This window comes from Lissotriton helveticus, chromosome 3_1 (genome assembly GCF_964261635.1).
Source record: "Lissotriton helveticus chromosome 3_1, aLisHel1.1, whole genome shotgun sequence".
In the NCBI taxonomy this organism is placed as follows: domain Eukaryota; kingdom Metazoa; phylum Chordata; class Amphibia; order Caudata; family Salamandridae; genus Lissotriton; species Lissotriton helveticus.
Window position 1 is genome coordinate 846,357,953 of NC_136061.1, and position 16,085 is coordinate 846,374,037.

General features: G+C 45.4%; 1 protein-coding gene across 1 annotated transcript in view; it reads right to left on the reverse strand.

Moving 5' to 3' along the window:
* Window positions 1-390: 390 nt before the first annotated feature.
* The window catches only part of PSMB2 (proteasome 20S subunit beta 2), a 192,166-nt gene continuing 176,471 nt past the window's right edge, over window positions 391-16,085 (reverse strand). The window contains exon 6 of the mRNA XM_078681151.1: window positions 391-590. Within this exon, the coding sequence (XP_078537277.1) occupies window positions 489-590 (102 nt within the window). The 3' untranslated portion in view covers window positions 391-488. The remainder of the gene's footprint in view (window positions 591-16,085) is intronic.

Sequence of the window (16,085 nt, forward strand, 5' to 3'; positions counted from 1 at the left end):
CTAAGTGCGATATACCCCAAATAGCCAAAAAAAGGCTTAGCACAGGGGTGGAAAAGGCCTAGCAGCGAAGGTGTTTAAGGCCTGTTCAAAGACCGTGAGCACTCGTGGCAAAATACAGTAAACAGGGTATTCTCCACAGAAGGGACAGAGACATGCTGGATAGCCTAAAAGAAATAAAGCCAGCAAATAAAAAGCAAGCAAATGTGAGTTTCAAACCGTCAGCAATAAGCGGAATGCATTTCTAGGCCAGCTTTCAGAATGTCCATTACATGTCTTTGCAAACCAGATAGCTGTGCTGCCTGGTAGACCTTGACATAAAATAACGAGTGTACAAACATGCTCTGCTGTAAACTGGAGGAGATGTAATGAGACTATCATCGGCACAACCAGTGGAAATTCGAAGTTTTATTTGAATTTGTTTCTGTACACGCCTAACTTCAAACCAGTAGAAAACGAGAAGAGCAAATAAAAGGACTGAATGGGCAGGGTTAGGCCTTCTGGAGGGAGATCTTCTCCAAGTCGTGGATTCCGTCTTTATCGATGATTCGGACGTTGAATGATGGTAAGTTTAGGATGAAACGCTTCTGAAGCTGAAATATGAAGTAAAAATGTAAATTAAATCAGAAATCTAGAATAATTTCTAAAAAAAACGTGGAAAATCAACAGAATTTACAAATCATTGAACTAAACCTTCCAGTTATGGTGCTAAAGCTATACTTGGAGAAACCAAACATTCAAGAGTTCAATATGAATTCTACATAGTACTGCCGGTGCACTTAATGTGGGGGAAAGCAGTCTATATATTAATCTAAAAACATTATAAATTTCAAAAGTTTTCTCATCAGCTCTTCAATCTTCCTTTTAATACACAGCAAATAATTTATTGTGCAGCTATTACTTTACCTAGAGAAATAAAGGTAAATGGACAGTGAGGAAATACATTCTTTCACCTGCAAAAATGGGTATCTGATATTTACAACTGCTATAATAGGGGAAAGACTTGAATAGAGGGTTAAGTTCTCCAAACTGTGATTATTCATTTATTATTTATAAAGTTTTATTTAGAGCGAACTTAAAAATGACATTTAATTCTAACTGCATTGTAGGAAAAACATTTACAAAGATAAACATTCATTTAACCGTATAAATTAGCAATCAATAAGATGGTAAATAAACTAGGCTCCAGGGGATGGATAAACACAAGCAGAGGATCGAAATTCATCGAATACGAAGGAAGGGAATGTGACAGACAAGAAAACCAATCCATGCTAAAAAATGGTTTAACCCAAAGTCCTCCCTAACTACTGGTATTGTCCACAATAGGTCTTTCAATACAAGATAAATACAGTGTAGGAGATAACTAAAAATCCCCCTTTAGTTTGACGCGTCAGTGTCTTACGCCTCAGGTTACTTGCTTAGGAAAACAAAATTCAAATGTTCACTTTTTAGGTTTTGCCTGGCGAAAAGATGCGCTCTGCGCATCTTTTTCGCGCAGGCGAAAACCTGATGAGAACTGTAGTGTGGCTTTGGGTCGGCCCTCGTCATTCATTGGCTGGCTCCATAAATGGAGCCTAGCCATTGGACGAGGGGCCTGTCCGTCAATGCCGGACCAGATTCGGAGGCGTTCCCGAGATTCTTTGGCTTTTGCCGACGTCACGCGACGTCAGCCGAAAGCCGGGAACGCCCCCGAATCTGGCTTTACTCTGTGGGCAAACACGAGGAATTGTTCCTTTCAGGTCATTTGCTTTCATTGCCCCCAGGCTATTGGGATTCTGCGGTGGTTTCAGCGTGCCGGAGCTTTTGTCAAAATGTTTCTGCTGAGTTGCTTTGTGCCGCAATTTCTTCATATAATGATCCTGTTGAGTGGAAGAAATGGCTCCGAAATGATAGGTAATCTCGCGCTTAATTTTCTTTTCTACCCGAGTCCTGCAAGTGACTTGGCTTGCAGGGTTGCGGCGCCTCGCCTCTCGAGTTCAGCGGGGGCAATGGATGGCTTCTCCTTCTCGTCGGGGACTTTCTGCGTCTCGGTTTCCCACAATTTCAACTGTATGGCGAAATGCTGACGAGAGAGTAAATTGTAGTGGGCTGCCTGTGTTAATCGTCGGGGTAATTCGAGGCTTGTGTATAAGGAGCCGGGCATATTTGTACACCGCCTCTGGCCGTTTCCGTGCTTATATTATGATATATTTAAATTCTAGAGGACCCCATTACTCTCAGATGTAAAGCCAAAGTGCCTATAATGCACCAATATTGAAATCTGCAGTAGTAGCGCGTAGCGCGATGTTTGCTTCTACGGCAGGCTATGGGAATGGTTCATCTGCTCCTGTGCTACAATGTAACACCAAGAGGACTGACGTCAGAAGAGGAGTCATTGTGAGTGGCAAATTGTGAGACCCGTTTTAATTGGGTGGGCAGGCAGGCGCGAGAGGGCTGTATATTTTAAATTTAGTAACTGGCTGGGCTGCTCCACTGCTGTGCGCGCGCGGGATTTTGGTAGTGCAGTTGAGCACGCTGCTTCCATCTGTTGCAGCGGTGGCGGCATAACGGATCCCGTGGGCAGCCCGAGCTGCACCCTCTGAGGCTCAGCCGACCCCCAGCGCTGCAGGCGGGTGACTCACTCGCCCCCGTGAGTCTGCTGCTCAACTTTAATAAATGTAATTCTGCGTAAGTCAAATTATTTTATTTTTCTGTTAATTTATAATGAAGAAACTGAATAATCGGAGCTGGAATTGAATCATACATGGCGAGGCCCGTGTTTTACAGATTTGCCGTGCCCCGCCTGGCCTGCCTCTGTCCGAGTTTACTCTGGGTATTATAGAAGAGCCCGGATTGCTCTCTACAGCGCTACAGGCATGAGTGATCCATGAGCGGCGCCTTGCCTGCAATTTTCCTGCGAAGTGTGTGCCATCAAAGGGGCTCCCCTTTGATGGCCAGCAGCGTCACACACCTCGCAGATTGGCCCCAGATAGGCAGAATGACGCCGGGCGGCATCTTTGTTTTTCTTTGCAGCGCTGCCATCAGCAGACTTTCTGTGCCGTCTGACCCGACCCTTTCAGTGTTGTGGGTAGGGTCATGGTAGAGGTTGTTGGTTTGCAGCCTGCTGGGCCCATGCCTTCCTAACCCCCCACAGATTACTTACCTCGGATTGTTGTGAAGAATCGATTTGCAACTCTTGCCCTCCAATCACATATGGTTTCAGGAACTGGCACAGTGTTTGTTCATTTTCCCGATCCCGGGCCTTTTTCGGTCAGCAGAGCGCCCAAGCGTTTGTGTGACCTCCAGCCCAAACTTGTCAAGGTTCCAGTCGAGGCTTGTGACATCCCCCATCCCAAAAATCAGAAGGCCGTCTGTACTGTAGAACCTGGGAGACAACCCAACCCAGCGCGAGGATGAGGTCAGCCAGCAGCAACAATTTGGTAGGGAGCAGGGATAAATGTGCAGTGCGCGCCATGGCAGATGACAGCTAAATTCTTCAGAGATCGGAAAACTGCTGTCATTAATTTAGGTAATGCGTATCAATTAAAACTGAAATACCAAACTAGTGTAACATTTTGTTTACAACAAAATTAATTTCTACTTACAGATCAAAAGGGTATAAACAGGCCAACCCTGAGATAAGACAGCTGTTATTTGGTATAGATTACCTGCTGAATTTTATTAAATGCTACTAAAACATGTTACAGGAAGGTATGGTATGGCAGAAAAGGGTGCAGGGCAACTTCACAAATCATACCAGGTGTGAGTGGTGTATTTAATCCAGGTACTACACGCACTTAATACAATTTTTTTTATCATTTTGTACCATACATTTTCTTAAACCACTGCACCTTATAAAGTATCACTGAAGGCATTGCACAGGAGATGTGAAAATCACTTATACTTGACTTGAAAACAGAAATGTTACTTGTGTGTACTGAGTACTTGGCAGCTATGTTTGGGCCGCGCCAGTGATGGTCGGGTGACACTGATAGTTGTGACGGCGATAGTGTCACTCATAGTCATTGAAATGTCACTCATAATTGCACTGAAATTATGAAAATGTCACACGTAGCAATCTGAAACCTTGGCAGCTATGTGCCCGTATGTACGTCAAAGGCTTCTTTCTAAAAGGAGATACAAATCATGGCTTTTAATAGCGCCTAGTGAAGGGTGGCGCACTTACATTGTTGAATATATCTTATAACTAAATCTTCGATACGGAGCGTTAGACATCAGCCCCTTTGTAACTGGCTGATGCGTGTGTATACAGGAGCAAACACATACTTTTAAAGCGCCTTACGAGATTGGTGTGCTTATATTTTACCGAAAATTGACATTACTGAATATTTATATTTATAATTTCACACCAGAGCAGGAGCGTCTCGTCTGAACCCAAAAACATGGCTTTTAATACAGCACCGTATGGAGGTCGGGAGTGTAACATTATAAAAAAATAGGTAAATTATAAAATAATCCACATAAGCCGAGGGTTGGACCACAACACGATGCCTTTGTTTACTAGAGACCAGAAAACATGGCTCCACATAGCGCCTTATGGAGGTTGGTGCATTTATTTGACTGAATATTGAAATTCTAATTTCATAAACTGCGACGTGCGCACTTATTGGGATGTGTTTGTTTAAATATAACCAGTCTTTTCTAAACTCATCTATACGTTGTTGACTTTAGTAACGAAGAAGATTCAGAGTGCAGAGTGCAGAGTGCAGAGTCAGAGTGCAGAGTCAGAGTGCAGAGTGCAGAGTGCAGAGTGCAGAGTGCAGAGTGCAGAGTGCAGAGTGCAGAGTGCAGAGTGCAGAGTGCAGAGTGCAGAGTGCAGAGTGCAGAGTCAGAGTGCAGAGTCAGAGTGCAGAGTCAGAGTGCAGAGTCAGAGTGCAGAGTCAGAGTGCAGAGTCAGAGTGCAGAGTCAGAGTGCAGAGTCAGAGTGCAGAGTCAGAGTGCAGAGTCAGAGTGCAGAGTCAGAGTGCAGAGTCAGAGTGCAGAGTCAGAGGGCAGAGTCAGAGGGCAGAGTCAGAGGGCAGAGTCAGAGGGCAGAGTCAGAGGGCAGAGTCAGAGGGCAGAGTCAGAGGGCAGAGTCAGAGGGCAGAGTCAGAGGGCAGAGTCAGAGGGCAGAGTCAGAGGGCAGAGTCAGAGGGCAGAGTCAGAGGGCAGAGTCAGAGGGCAGAGTCAGAGGGCAGAGTCAGAGGGCAGAGTCAGAGGGCAGAGTCAGAGGGCAGAGTCAGAGGGCAGAGTCAGAGGGCAGAGTCAGAGGGCAGAGGGCAGAGGGCAGAGGGCAGAGGGCAGAGGGCAGAGGGCAGAGGGCAGAGGGCAGAGGGCAGAGGGCAGAGGGCAGAGGGCAGAGGGCAGAGGGCAGAGGGCAGAGTCAGAGTGCAGAGTCAGAGTGCAGAGTCAGAGTGCAGAGTCAGAGTGCAGAGTCAGAGTGCAGAGTCAGAGTGCAGAGTCAGAGTGCAGAGTCAGAGTGCAGAGTCAGAGTGCAGAGTCAGAGTGCAGAGTCAGAGTGCAGAGTCAGAGTGCAGAGTCAGAGTGCAGAGTCAGAGTGCAGATTCAGAGTGCAGATTCAGAGTGCAGATTCAGAGTGCAGATTCAGAGTGCAGATTCAGAGTGCAGATTCAGAGTGCAGATTCAGAGTGCAGATTCCATTCCGAGTGCAGATTCCATTCCGAGTGCAGATTCCGAGTGCAGAATGCAGATTCAGAGTGCAGATTCAGAGTGCAGATTCAGAGTGCAGATTCCATTCCGAGTGCAGATTCCGAGTGCAGAATGCAGATTCAGAGTGCAGATTCCATTCCGAGTGCAGAATGCAGATTCAGAGTGCAGATTCCATTCCGAGTGCAGAATGCAGATTCAGAGTGCAGATTCCATTCCGAGTGCAGAATGCAGATTCAGAGTGCAGATTCCATTCCGAGTGCAGATTCCATTCCGAGTGCAGATTCCATTCCGAGTGCAGATTCCATTCCGAGTGCAGATTCCGAGTGCAGAATGCAGATTCCGAGTGCAGAATGCAGATTCCGAGTGCAGATTCCGAGTGCAGATTCAGAGTGCAGATTCAGAGTGCAGATTCAGAGTGCAGATTCAGAGTGCAGATTCAGAGTGCAGATTCAGAGTGCAGATTCAGAGTGCAGATTCAGAGTGCAGATTCAGAGTGCAGATTCAGAGTGCAGATTCAGAGTGCAGATTCAGAGTGCAGAGTGCAGATTCCATTCCGAGTGCAGATTCCGAGTGCAGAATGCAGATTCCGAGTGCAGAATGCAGATTCCGAGTGCAGAATGCAGATTCCGAGTGCAGAATGCAGATTCCGAGTGCAGAATGCAGATTCAGAGTGCAGATTCAGAGTGCAGATTCAGAGTGCAGATTCAGAGTGCAGATTCAGAGTGCAGATTCAGAGTGCAGATTCAGAGTGCAGATTCAGAGTGCAGATTCAGAGTGCAGAGTGCAGATTCCATTCCGAGTGCAGATTCCATTCCGAGTGCAGATTCCGAGTGCAGAATGCAGATTCCGAGTGCAGATTCCGAGTGCAGAGTGCAGAATGCAGAATGCAGAATGCAGAATGCAGATTCAGAGTGCAGATTCAGAGTGCAGATTCAGAGTGCAGATTCAGAGTGCAGATTCAGAGTGCAGATTCAGAGTGCAGAGTGCAGAATGCAGATTCAGAGTGCAGATTCAGAGTGCAGATTGTGTGGGTGACTATGTGTGTGTGGGTGGCTTTGCGTGTGTGGCTCTGTGTGGGTGTAAAATGCAATAGGTCATGCATTTGCGAGCGATTAAGCTATTGGCATTGTAAATGACAAGGCCATTTATTTAACGATTACGCTATGGGCAATGTAAATGACTGCCATTTATTTATGATTTTTTTTAAAAAACACCCCCAAAAAAATGTCATGAGCAATGCCAATAGCTCTACCTTTAATATTGCCGAGACCATTGCATTGTAAATGCTTGTTTACACTGTCACCCTGCCTCGGAGACACACATTTCTCAGTCAGTCCCTTCAACGCTCAGTTGGAAGTTGCCAAAACCCATTTTTGAACTTTAGACACGCAAATACCCGGTTGTATATTATTAGATATGTTGAGTAGCCCATCGAGTCTGTGTGTTTTTCCTTTTGCTTTTCATGTTAAAAATGCGAACTCAAGCAGCGGAAAACCCAGAAAAAACGTGAGCAGGCGGACTACTCGCTTGTAAAAAGCTTTTTGAACTTCCTAGTCAACTGCTATTAAACGCGTAAAGTGTATACATGTTGTATATGGTCGTTTTTAGGGTGTGCAGGCAAAAATGGGGGTAAAATTGGGGTCTGCAGTGCTACACGGTGAGCTCTCCTAGATATCAAGTGTGTATGTTACTGTTTTAAACACATTTTTGGTCTGGCAATAATTGTCAGTATGGAACTAATTAAGTTCTATCAAGCCCTGTGTGTGTTGAGGAGGGCCCCTCAGTGTTACACATGCTTTTACGGAGGTTTAGGGACCTTGTTGCTTCACTGCTGATTGGGCTCTGAGACGGCCATCCTGCCTAGTTGCCTGTTGTGAATGGGTATAAACAATAAACGTCCGATTATGGTGCCGGTTGGACCTATCCCCCCTCAAGAACACAAAGAACCTACTGACATTTTCTACCTGAAATAGACCATCTAATTTGGAAAGACCACCCTGTGTCCTTCCTGATTTTATTTTCACCCAGTCACTAATCTCAAACTTATACTCCTTTCTCTCCATGCTCACATTTGTCCCTTTGCCTCCTACACCATTTCAACCTTTCAGCCATGCAGGGACCAATTTAGTACCAGGTAAGCATCACACATCTATTGAAATGGGGGTCGCAGTGTGTGGGGGGGCTCGCAGTGTGTAGGGCTTGCAGTGTGTGGGGGGGGTCGCAGTGTGTGGGGGGGCTCTGTGTGGGTGTGTGTGGAGGGCTCTGTGTGGCTGTGTGTGAGGGGCTCTGTGTGGGTGTGTGTGTGGGGGGCTCTGTGTGTGTGTGTGTGTGTGGGGGGGCTCTGTGTGTGTGTTTGTGTGGGGGGGCTCTGTGTGTGTGTGGGGGGGCTCTCTGTGGGTGTTTGCGTGTGTCATTTGCGAGAGATAAAGCTAGTTGCATTGTAAATGACAATGCCATTTATTTATGTTTTAAAAAAAAACATAAATAAAAATAATGTCAAGGGCAATGCCAATAGCTCTAACTTTAACAAAGGCAAAACCATTGCATTGTAAATGCTTGTTTGTGTGTTGTGAAGCACGGCTAAAGAATTTTGAAGAAGTCTTTGGCACGGTCACTTTCTTTTTCTTTGTGGTTATTGATCAGAGTTGGACCAGTAACTATAAAAAAAACCCTCAAAAAACCCTTTTTATTTAAACATGCGGATGGGAAAGCAATGGGGGAGGGTGCAGAAGCAACACAGAGGGGCACGGGTGAGGGTCAGAAGCAACATAGGGGCACATGTGAGGGAAGCAATAAAGAGCGCGTGGGTGGGAAAAGTAGACGGCAGAGCAATGAGCAGCAGTGGAGGACAGGAAACAGACAAAAGGGTGCAATGTGCAGTGGAGAAGCACATGGGTTAGAAAGCAACTATGGGATGTGGGGAGGGGGGTACACGAGGGTGAATGCAACATGGAAGGTGATATGGAAAGTGCACCTGAGTGACATCCACAACAAAGAATGCAGGGCAAAAAAAGTATTCAAAGGGAGTAAGCCAAAAAACACATAACCCAAAAGGAAAAAAAATAGTGTTTGAAAAGCAAGCAGTGCAAACACAGAAGCCAGCCAATGAAGAGTGATGATATGGCGACAATTATTATGCTTCATGGGAGGGCAAACACGAGTCTGTCAAGCTGGGACACAAATATGAAGCAGCCAAATGAGTGACTGGAAAGCCAACCAATTGAACGGAATGAACGGGCTCCAATCCCCTGTATGTTATTGATAAGCCTACATACAACATGTCGCAACAAGCAGCTCATGAACTGAAAACCTAAAGGAAAAGTTATGTGGCAACCGGATTAAATTATGTTTCAACTTTTAGATTTAACCCATCTACATAACCAGTAGCAACATCTTCTATTCCATTTTATTCCCACCATCCCGAAGCCCATTTGACAATTAATAACAAGCATTTGCAATGCAATAGGTCTCGCAGCATTAAAGTTTGAGTTATTGGCATTGTATATGACAATGTGTTGCATTACATTTTTAGCAAAGTCTGCATTGGTGTATAGAGATGATTTGCAAGATGATAGCTGTTGAAAAATATTAAGCAATGTTGGCAATAATATTATATTATAATAATATTGTAAGTTACTGTTGTAGTTCTAAGCATTTTGGTAGCGCATAGTGATGTTGTGATGCCCCTGAGTGATGCTGTGTTGGTGCTGTGGTGATGCGATAGATAGTGAGTGCGATAGATAGATAGAGGGAGGGGGAAAGATAGATAGAGGGAGGGCGAGAGATAGAGGGAGGGCGAGAGATAGATAGAGGGCGAGAGATAGATAGAGGGCGAGAGATAGATAGAGGGCGAGAGATAGATAGAGGGCGAGAGATAGATAGAGGGCGAGAGATAGATAGAGGGCGAGAGATAGATAGAGGGCGAGAGATAGATAGAGGGCGAGAGATAGATAGAGGGCGAGAGATAGATAGAGGGCGAGAGATAGATAGAGGGCGAGAGATAGATAGAGGGCGAGAGATAGATAGAGGGCGAGAGATAGATAGAGGGCGAGAGATAGATAGAGGGCGAGAGATAGAGGGCGAGAGATAGATAGAGGGAGGGCGAGAGATAGATAGAGGGAGGGCGAGAGATAGATAGAGGGGGGGCGAGAGATAGATAGAGGGGGGGCGAGAGATAGATAGAGGGGGGCGAGAGATAGATAGAGGGGGGGCGAGAGATAGATAGAGGGGGGGCGAGAGATAGATAGAGGGGGGGGCGAGAGATAGATAGAGGGGGGGCGAGAGATAGATAGAGGGGGGGCGAGAGATAGAGGGGGGCGAGAGATAGATAGAGGGGGGGGCAAGAGATAGAGGGGGGCGAGAGATAGAGGGAGGGCAAGAGATAGAGGGAGGGCAAGAGATAGAGGGAGGGCAAGAGATAGAGGGAGGGCAAGAGATAGAGGGAGGGAAAGAGATAGAGGGAGGGAAAGAGATAGAGGGAGGGCAAGAGATAGAGGGAGGGCAAGAGATAGAGGGAGGGCAAGAGATAGAGGGAGGACAAGAGATAGAGGGAGGACAAGAGATAGAGGGAGGACAAGAGATAGAGGGAGGGCAAGAGAGATAGAGGGAGGGCAAGAGAGATAGAGGGAGGGAGAGAGAGCAAGAGGGAGGGAGGGCGAGAGAGAGATAGAGGGACAGCGAGAGAGAGATAGAGGGAGGGAGGGCAAGAGAAGGATTGTGGGCGAGGGATGGAGTGTGGGCGAGGGATGGAGTGTGGGGCGAGGGATGGAGTGTGGGGCGAGGGATGGAGTGTGGGGCGAGGGATGGAGTGTGGGGCGAGGGATGGAGTGTGGGGCGAGGGATGGAGTGTGGGGCGAGGGATGGAGTGTGGGGCGAGGGATGGAGTGTGGGGCGAGGGATGGAGTGGGGAATGGATGGATGGAGTGGGGGATGGATGGATGGAGTGGGGGAGTTGGGTGGAAACAGTACAGAAAACACAAGCTCTTGTGAATTAGAAGGACAAGATTACTATGGGCAGTCAGAAATGCAGGGTGAGGCAGGGCTTTAAGTGGGAATAAAAATAGATGTACACACAAAAACATGTTTTCAGTCACTAAGACAAAGACATACACACAAAAAGACAGAAACACACACTTAAAGACAGAGATCCAACACCAAGACAAAGTTGCACATACAGGCAATAAAACACACACAGAAACAGACACACAGAGACAGAGTTGCAGTCACAGACATGCATACACAGAGACAGAAACACAAACAGAAACTGAGATGCACAAACAGATACACTCAGACACAGACACACAGACAGATAAAACACTCTTACAGATTCGTCAAAGGTGCAGCTAACACGATTTTGCACCACATGATAGTGAACTGCATGTGATTTAATAAATGCAACTGGCAATTACTGACTACGAGTCTGGCACTCTGAGGGAGGTGCCTTCTGAATAAACTCTGGGGTGAGTGCATGGGCAGGAGGCTAGAGAAGCGAGAAGATAAAATGGAAAAGTGGGAGAATCATCATTTTGATTAATGCTATGCATCCAATAATTGTTAAAGGAAAATAAGGATTAGTTACTTACCTGTAATCCTGAGCATTAAAACAGTTTCTAAAACAAACTTTGTGTTGTTTTTCTCATGTTTTCTAATGCTTATTACTCATGTATGGTGGAAATTCTTTTCAGCATATTTCAGCTCTGTTATTTATTTGGCTGCTATTGCATGTTTTTATATATATATATATATGTATATATATTATATATATATATGTATATATATTATATATATATATATATATATATATATATATATATATATATATATATATATATATATATATGTGGGGCACATATAATATAGTATTTCCGGGGTCCCGCACATGGGCGGGAATATTCTAATGCTTATGACTTTGATGAGGATCCCCTGGAAGAGAATGGCATTATCCTAGTAAATTCTAGGCTTTAGTAAGAGTTGGTAGATAGTTAAGTTGATATAGTTTTGAAAAATCATGAGATGCATGAATACCCAGTTATCTATTAGAGCTTGAGGGCTGAAATTGTGGCTGCATGTCAATAGGTAGCACAAGTTCGGAGGAGTTGAACAAGAGAGCTTCTGACTTCATATGGTTAATTTTCTACCCCACTAAATCAGAGAATATTTTGATTTTGGCAAATGCTATGGCGACATTTTGTTCTTCTGCGTTCAAATAAAACATCAAGTCATCATTGAACAACTTAATTTTAGGTGCACCCTGAAGAGGTGCCCTGATTTGAGGACCTTGCCACAAAGCTATAGTCAAAGGTTTAATAGAAAGTGTGAATAGCACAGTCGACATAGGGCAACCCTGAAGAGTGCCGCAACTAACTAACAATGCTCCCACCGTGTGAATTTACTATTACTTTGGCTTCGGCCTTATGGCATCGATTTTCCAGCAGCCTCAACAATATCAAACTAAAATCTAATCGATAAAAAATGGTGACTAGGCTCTCCCATATCACTTCTAAGAGGAGGGGGAGATGGGCCTTCACAATGATCGCTATTGCCGGGTCTTGGAATGACTGCAAGACAGTCCTCCCCAAAAGGACAGTTCAAGAACATTTGACTGTGACACTTGTCTGAACACTGTGTCTTATGAGTTGCAGACAGAACTCCGACATGAAGTAAAACATTCTAGCAGTGAGCACTTTGACTGATAAGGACTAGGCTCTGAGAATGATTTTTAAGCCGTAATAAAGTAACTTCTGCATAAATAATCCGTTTTTTTAGCTCAATGATGATTATTAAAATGGATCACCTGTAAGATAACTAAAACGTTGCTACAAAGTGTTCATGCAGCTAAACTACTTTCAAGCTGTTTTTTATCCAAGTATTGGACTGGCCTGTCACCGAGAGCGGATTTTCCTCCACATCAAAGTGCTAGATTGCTTTTCTTCACAAACACGAACTTAAGTAGCACAAACCCTTCACAGCAGGCCTGTGGATGTCGTGGTTTTTGCTCCAGTTAGTCAAACCCCTATCTCTGGCGGACAAAATCTGCCTTGTTCTTTCCTGCTGTGCACTTTTATCATAAGGTATCTTTTACCATCTGACATAGGCAAAACAAACAATAGCTATCGCGTGGCCTGAAGAATCGTCTCTGGGGCACTAAACCTGCTTAGCTTGTTTTTCTGTTGCCGTAAAATCTGCGGGGCCTTTTGTTTCCATGCATACACGAGGATCAATACCCAGTAGCATGCTTCTATGCATCAGCGGTACACAAATTACTTTCCAAGATTACCTTTGGAAGTACACCAGTCATATTGCTTCACCGCGCGGTTGTATGTAGTTCCATCACATTCCGTTGTAACGCATGCCTTTACCACACATGCGTTACAATGCAAATGCCATTACAATGGAAACCTTTACCACGCATATTTTTTCAACGAATATGCCTTACACATGCATGCCTTTACAACAAAATTTGTTGTAAAAGCATGTTTGATAAAACCATACCCAAGGTAAAGGTTTTCCTGACCCCCTACCTCAATTCCTAATCCAAGTCCCTGATTCAGCCCTAGCCCCCAAAGCTTCTAAAAAATAAAAAATAAAACACCTTTTGCCTGCCCTACACCCTACCCAAACGCGACTCCCCCTGACCCCCAGCCCTTCCCCTGACCCAACCCCCCAAACCCTACCCCTGTGTGACCTGCCCTGGCACTCAGCCCTTTCCCTACCCTAAACCCTAAAACACTAACCCTGCGCGACCCCCCAAGCCCTTTCACTACCCTAAAATACTACCCGTTCATGACCTCCTCTGCCCCCCAGCTCCTAAAATAGTAGCCCTATCCTCTCTACTCAGGGTTTGTGCGGTGCAGGCAGCTTGTCTGAAGGGGTTGGTGCACATCATTATGAGGAAGCGGAAGAGTCTCTCAGTTGCCTCTAACGGCGGGGATCGCCTACCAACAACACAGCTGTTTCCACGATTATGCCTATATTTTTTTTTCTACACATAGGAGTTTACCATACATTCCTTTACAACGAAATTCGATGTACAGGCAAGCATAGTAAAAGCATATACGTAGTACAAAATGCGTAGTAAAGTCTACAAGTTGTAACGATGCATGCGTTGAACGCTTGTGTTGTAATGGCATGAGTAGAAATGCAGGTGACAACTTTAAAATTCAGCTGGCTTGTGCAGAAGTCTGGTACATGGGGACCAAGCTATAGAATCAAAGTATTTCACATAATTAATGGCAGAATACAGAAAAGACACATTCCCGAGCTTATCTACCCGATTCTGGAATCTTCGTCTTTCTGGACAAAGTTCTTAGCGATAAGTACACGGCTCATGCAACTCATGCGCACAATGATGAGAGGCTGCAAAAGTCCACCCCCGCTCTGAAGGGGCATTACAGCCACAATAGGGAGGCAAGAAAAGGAACTACAGGAGCTACTTTTGTGGGATTCAATAATCCAGGAATTAAATCATTACCCAAGACTTGAATTTATTGTTATTTTTGTTAAGTACCGACTAGTATCCATCAGCATTTTTTGGGCATGTCTGTCTAAGTATTGTATAACCATGGGCGCTGCATTGTTTCATTAGATCACTTTTGATCTGCCAACAGACCCATGGTGTCTCCAAAATCGTAAGGAGACCAACTACCCCATACATGCTGTTCACTACTGGGCAAACCCCGATCGGAGAAGCAGTTACAAACTAGGAGCCGTGAAAAGGAAATAAGCAAAGGATAATCCCAGCCTCCCACCACACTAAACAAAACAAGTTGCAAATTCGGCAAACCGGGTACCTAGCCGCCTTCTTTCATTTCGATATGATTTAATTCGGCAACAAACATAAAGAGTAAACAAGACTCACCATATATAAAGAATAAATAAAGACGGTTTGTTCATGAACAATGGTGATTGGCCCATGCTGCCGTTTTTGCTGGGGTGCACGACGCACCGTGCAGTTAAAAATAGCGGACCAGAGAGGGAGCATGTCTTAAAGGAGTTCTGCCTCCTGATTGGCTGTTTAAATAAACCCGGAATAGAAACCTGTGGTGCGTGCGCACCCCAGAGGAGCCGACGAGGGATTCGAAACCAGTGGTGCGTGCGCACCAGAGGAGCGGGGGCAAGGGAGCGCGAAGACGCCGATACGAGGTAGGGGTTGTGTGTGTAAGCGCCGGGGGGTTCTCTGTCTATGTAGGTGCGTGCATGTGTGTATGCTTGGGGGGGAGGGGGTATGCTCGGCGGGGGTGTATGCTCGGCAGGGGGGGGTGTATGCTTGGCGGGGGGGCAGGGGGGATGTGTATGCTCGGCGGGGGGGGTGTATGCTCGGCGGGGGGGGGCGGGGTGTGTGTGTGTTGTGAAGAGCCTGTCGGAATCGGAGCGCGTGATGACGCACGCGACCTGATCCGATTCCGGCAGGCTGCTGCGTGCCACTCTCTTGTCCTCTCCTATTTAGTCCTTGAAAGCCGGAATGATTACAATAGTCTCGCTTTGCGACAGCAGGCCTTTGGCGTGCAATCGCAGAGCGAGCCCTAAAAAGGTAGAAGAATTCTAACTCACGTTAAAAGTTTACACTCAATTACACAAAACAGGAGAAGCCCAAATGGCACATGGAACCAGGGGCAATACTATATAGATACACAACAGTGGTTTCAAGTAAGGGAATGCAGAAACATTAATTGTCAAGATATCAGTCAAAGAACAAAAGCAAAGTAACCAATTGTGATGGAGAAATGAACAAAACAGGGTGCCCACTTATTTGGTTTTAACCCGTTCCTTGCTCAGGACGGCCCAGGCCGTCCCACGTGACGGTGGGTGTGTGCAGATGACAGCCGGGGGACGTTCGAACCCCGCCCACTGATTAAAACTCCTGCGACGCAATTCGCGCCGCGGTCAACGAGTTAAGGAAGCATATTATATTGACATTACTCAACAACAAAATAGACAGTATCAAATTGTGGTGATTAAGTTGTACTCACTGTGTGAGCGCTTTTAATAGTACAGAGTCTGTACAAAAGGAAAACGGCAATGAAAGACATCATAGGATTTAAATAATGCAACAATTTAATTTCAAAGGGTAGCAATTCATTCCGAATGTCAGGCGCGTAGACGCAACCCAAAAGAATAAGCTTTTTCTACCTTTCTCATTTTTACAGAGACCCTTCTCAAAATATCTCAAGTGTCTCTGCATTTACGTATGTGGAGTTGCAACTGTGCTATAATGTGTTGTATGTGCTTTACAAATATCACATATGGAATTCAATGTAATGTAATGGTGAAACTTTACAACAACTCGATTTTTTTCACCTCCCTCTTGCCCTTTTTTGGTGGTTTACCTTGACTTTTTCACAAGTTCTCTTGTTCCACAATTATTATTTTGCATTTAAATGTTTTTATTTCTGTAGGGTGTCTCTTTCGGGTTAATCCCCCCACCTCTTTTTTTTTGTACA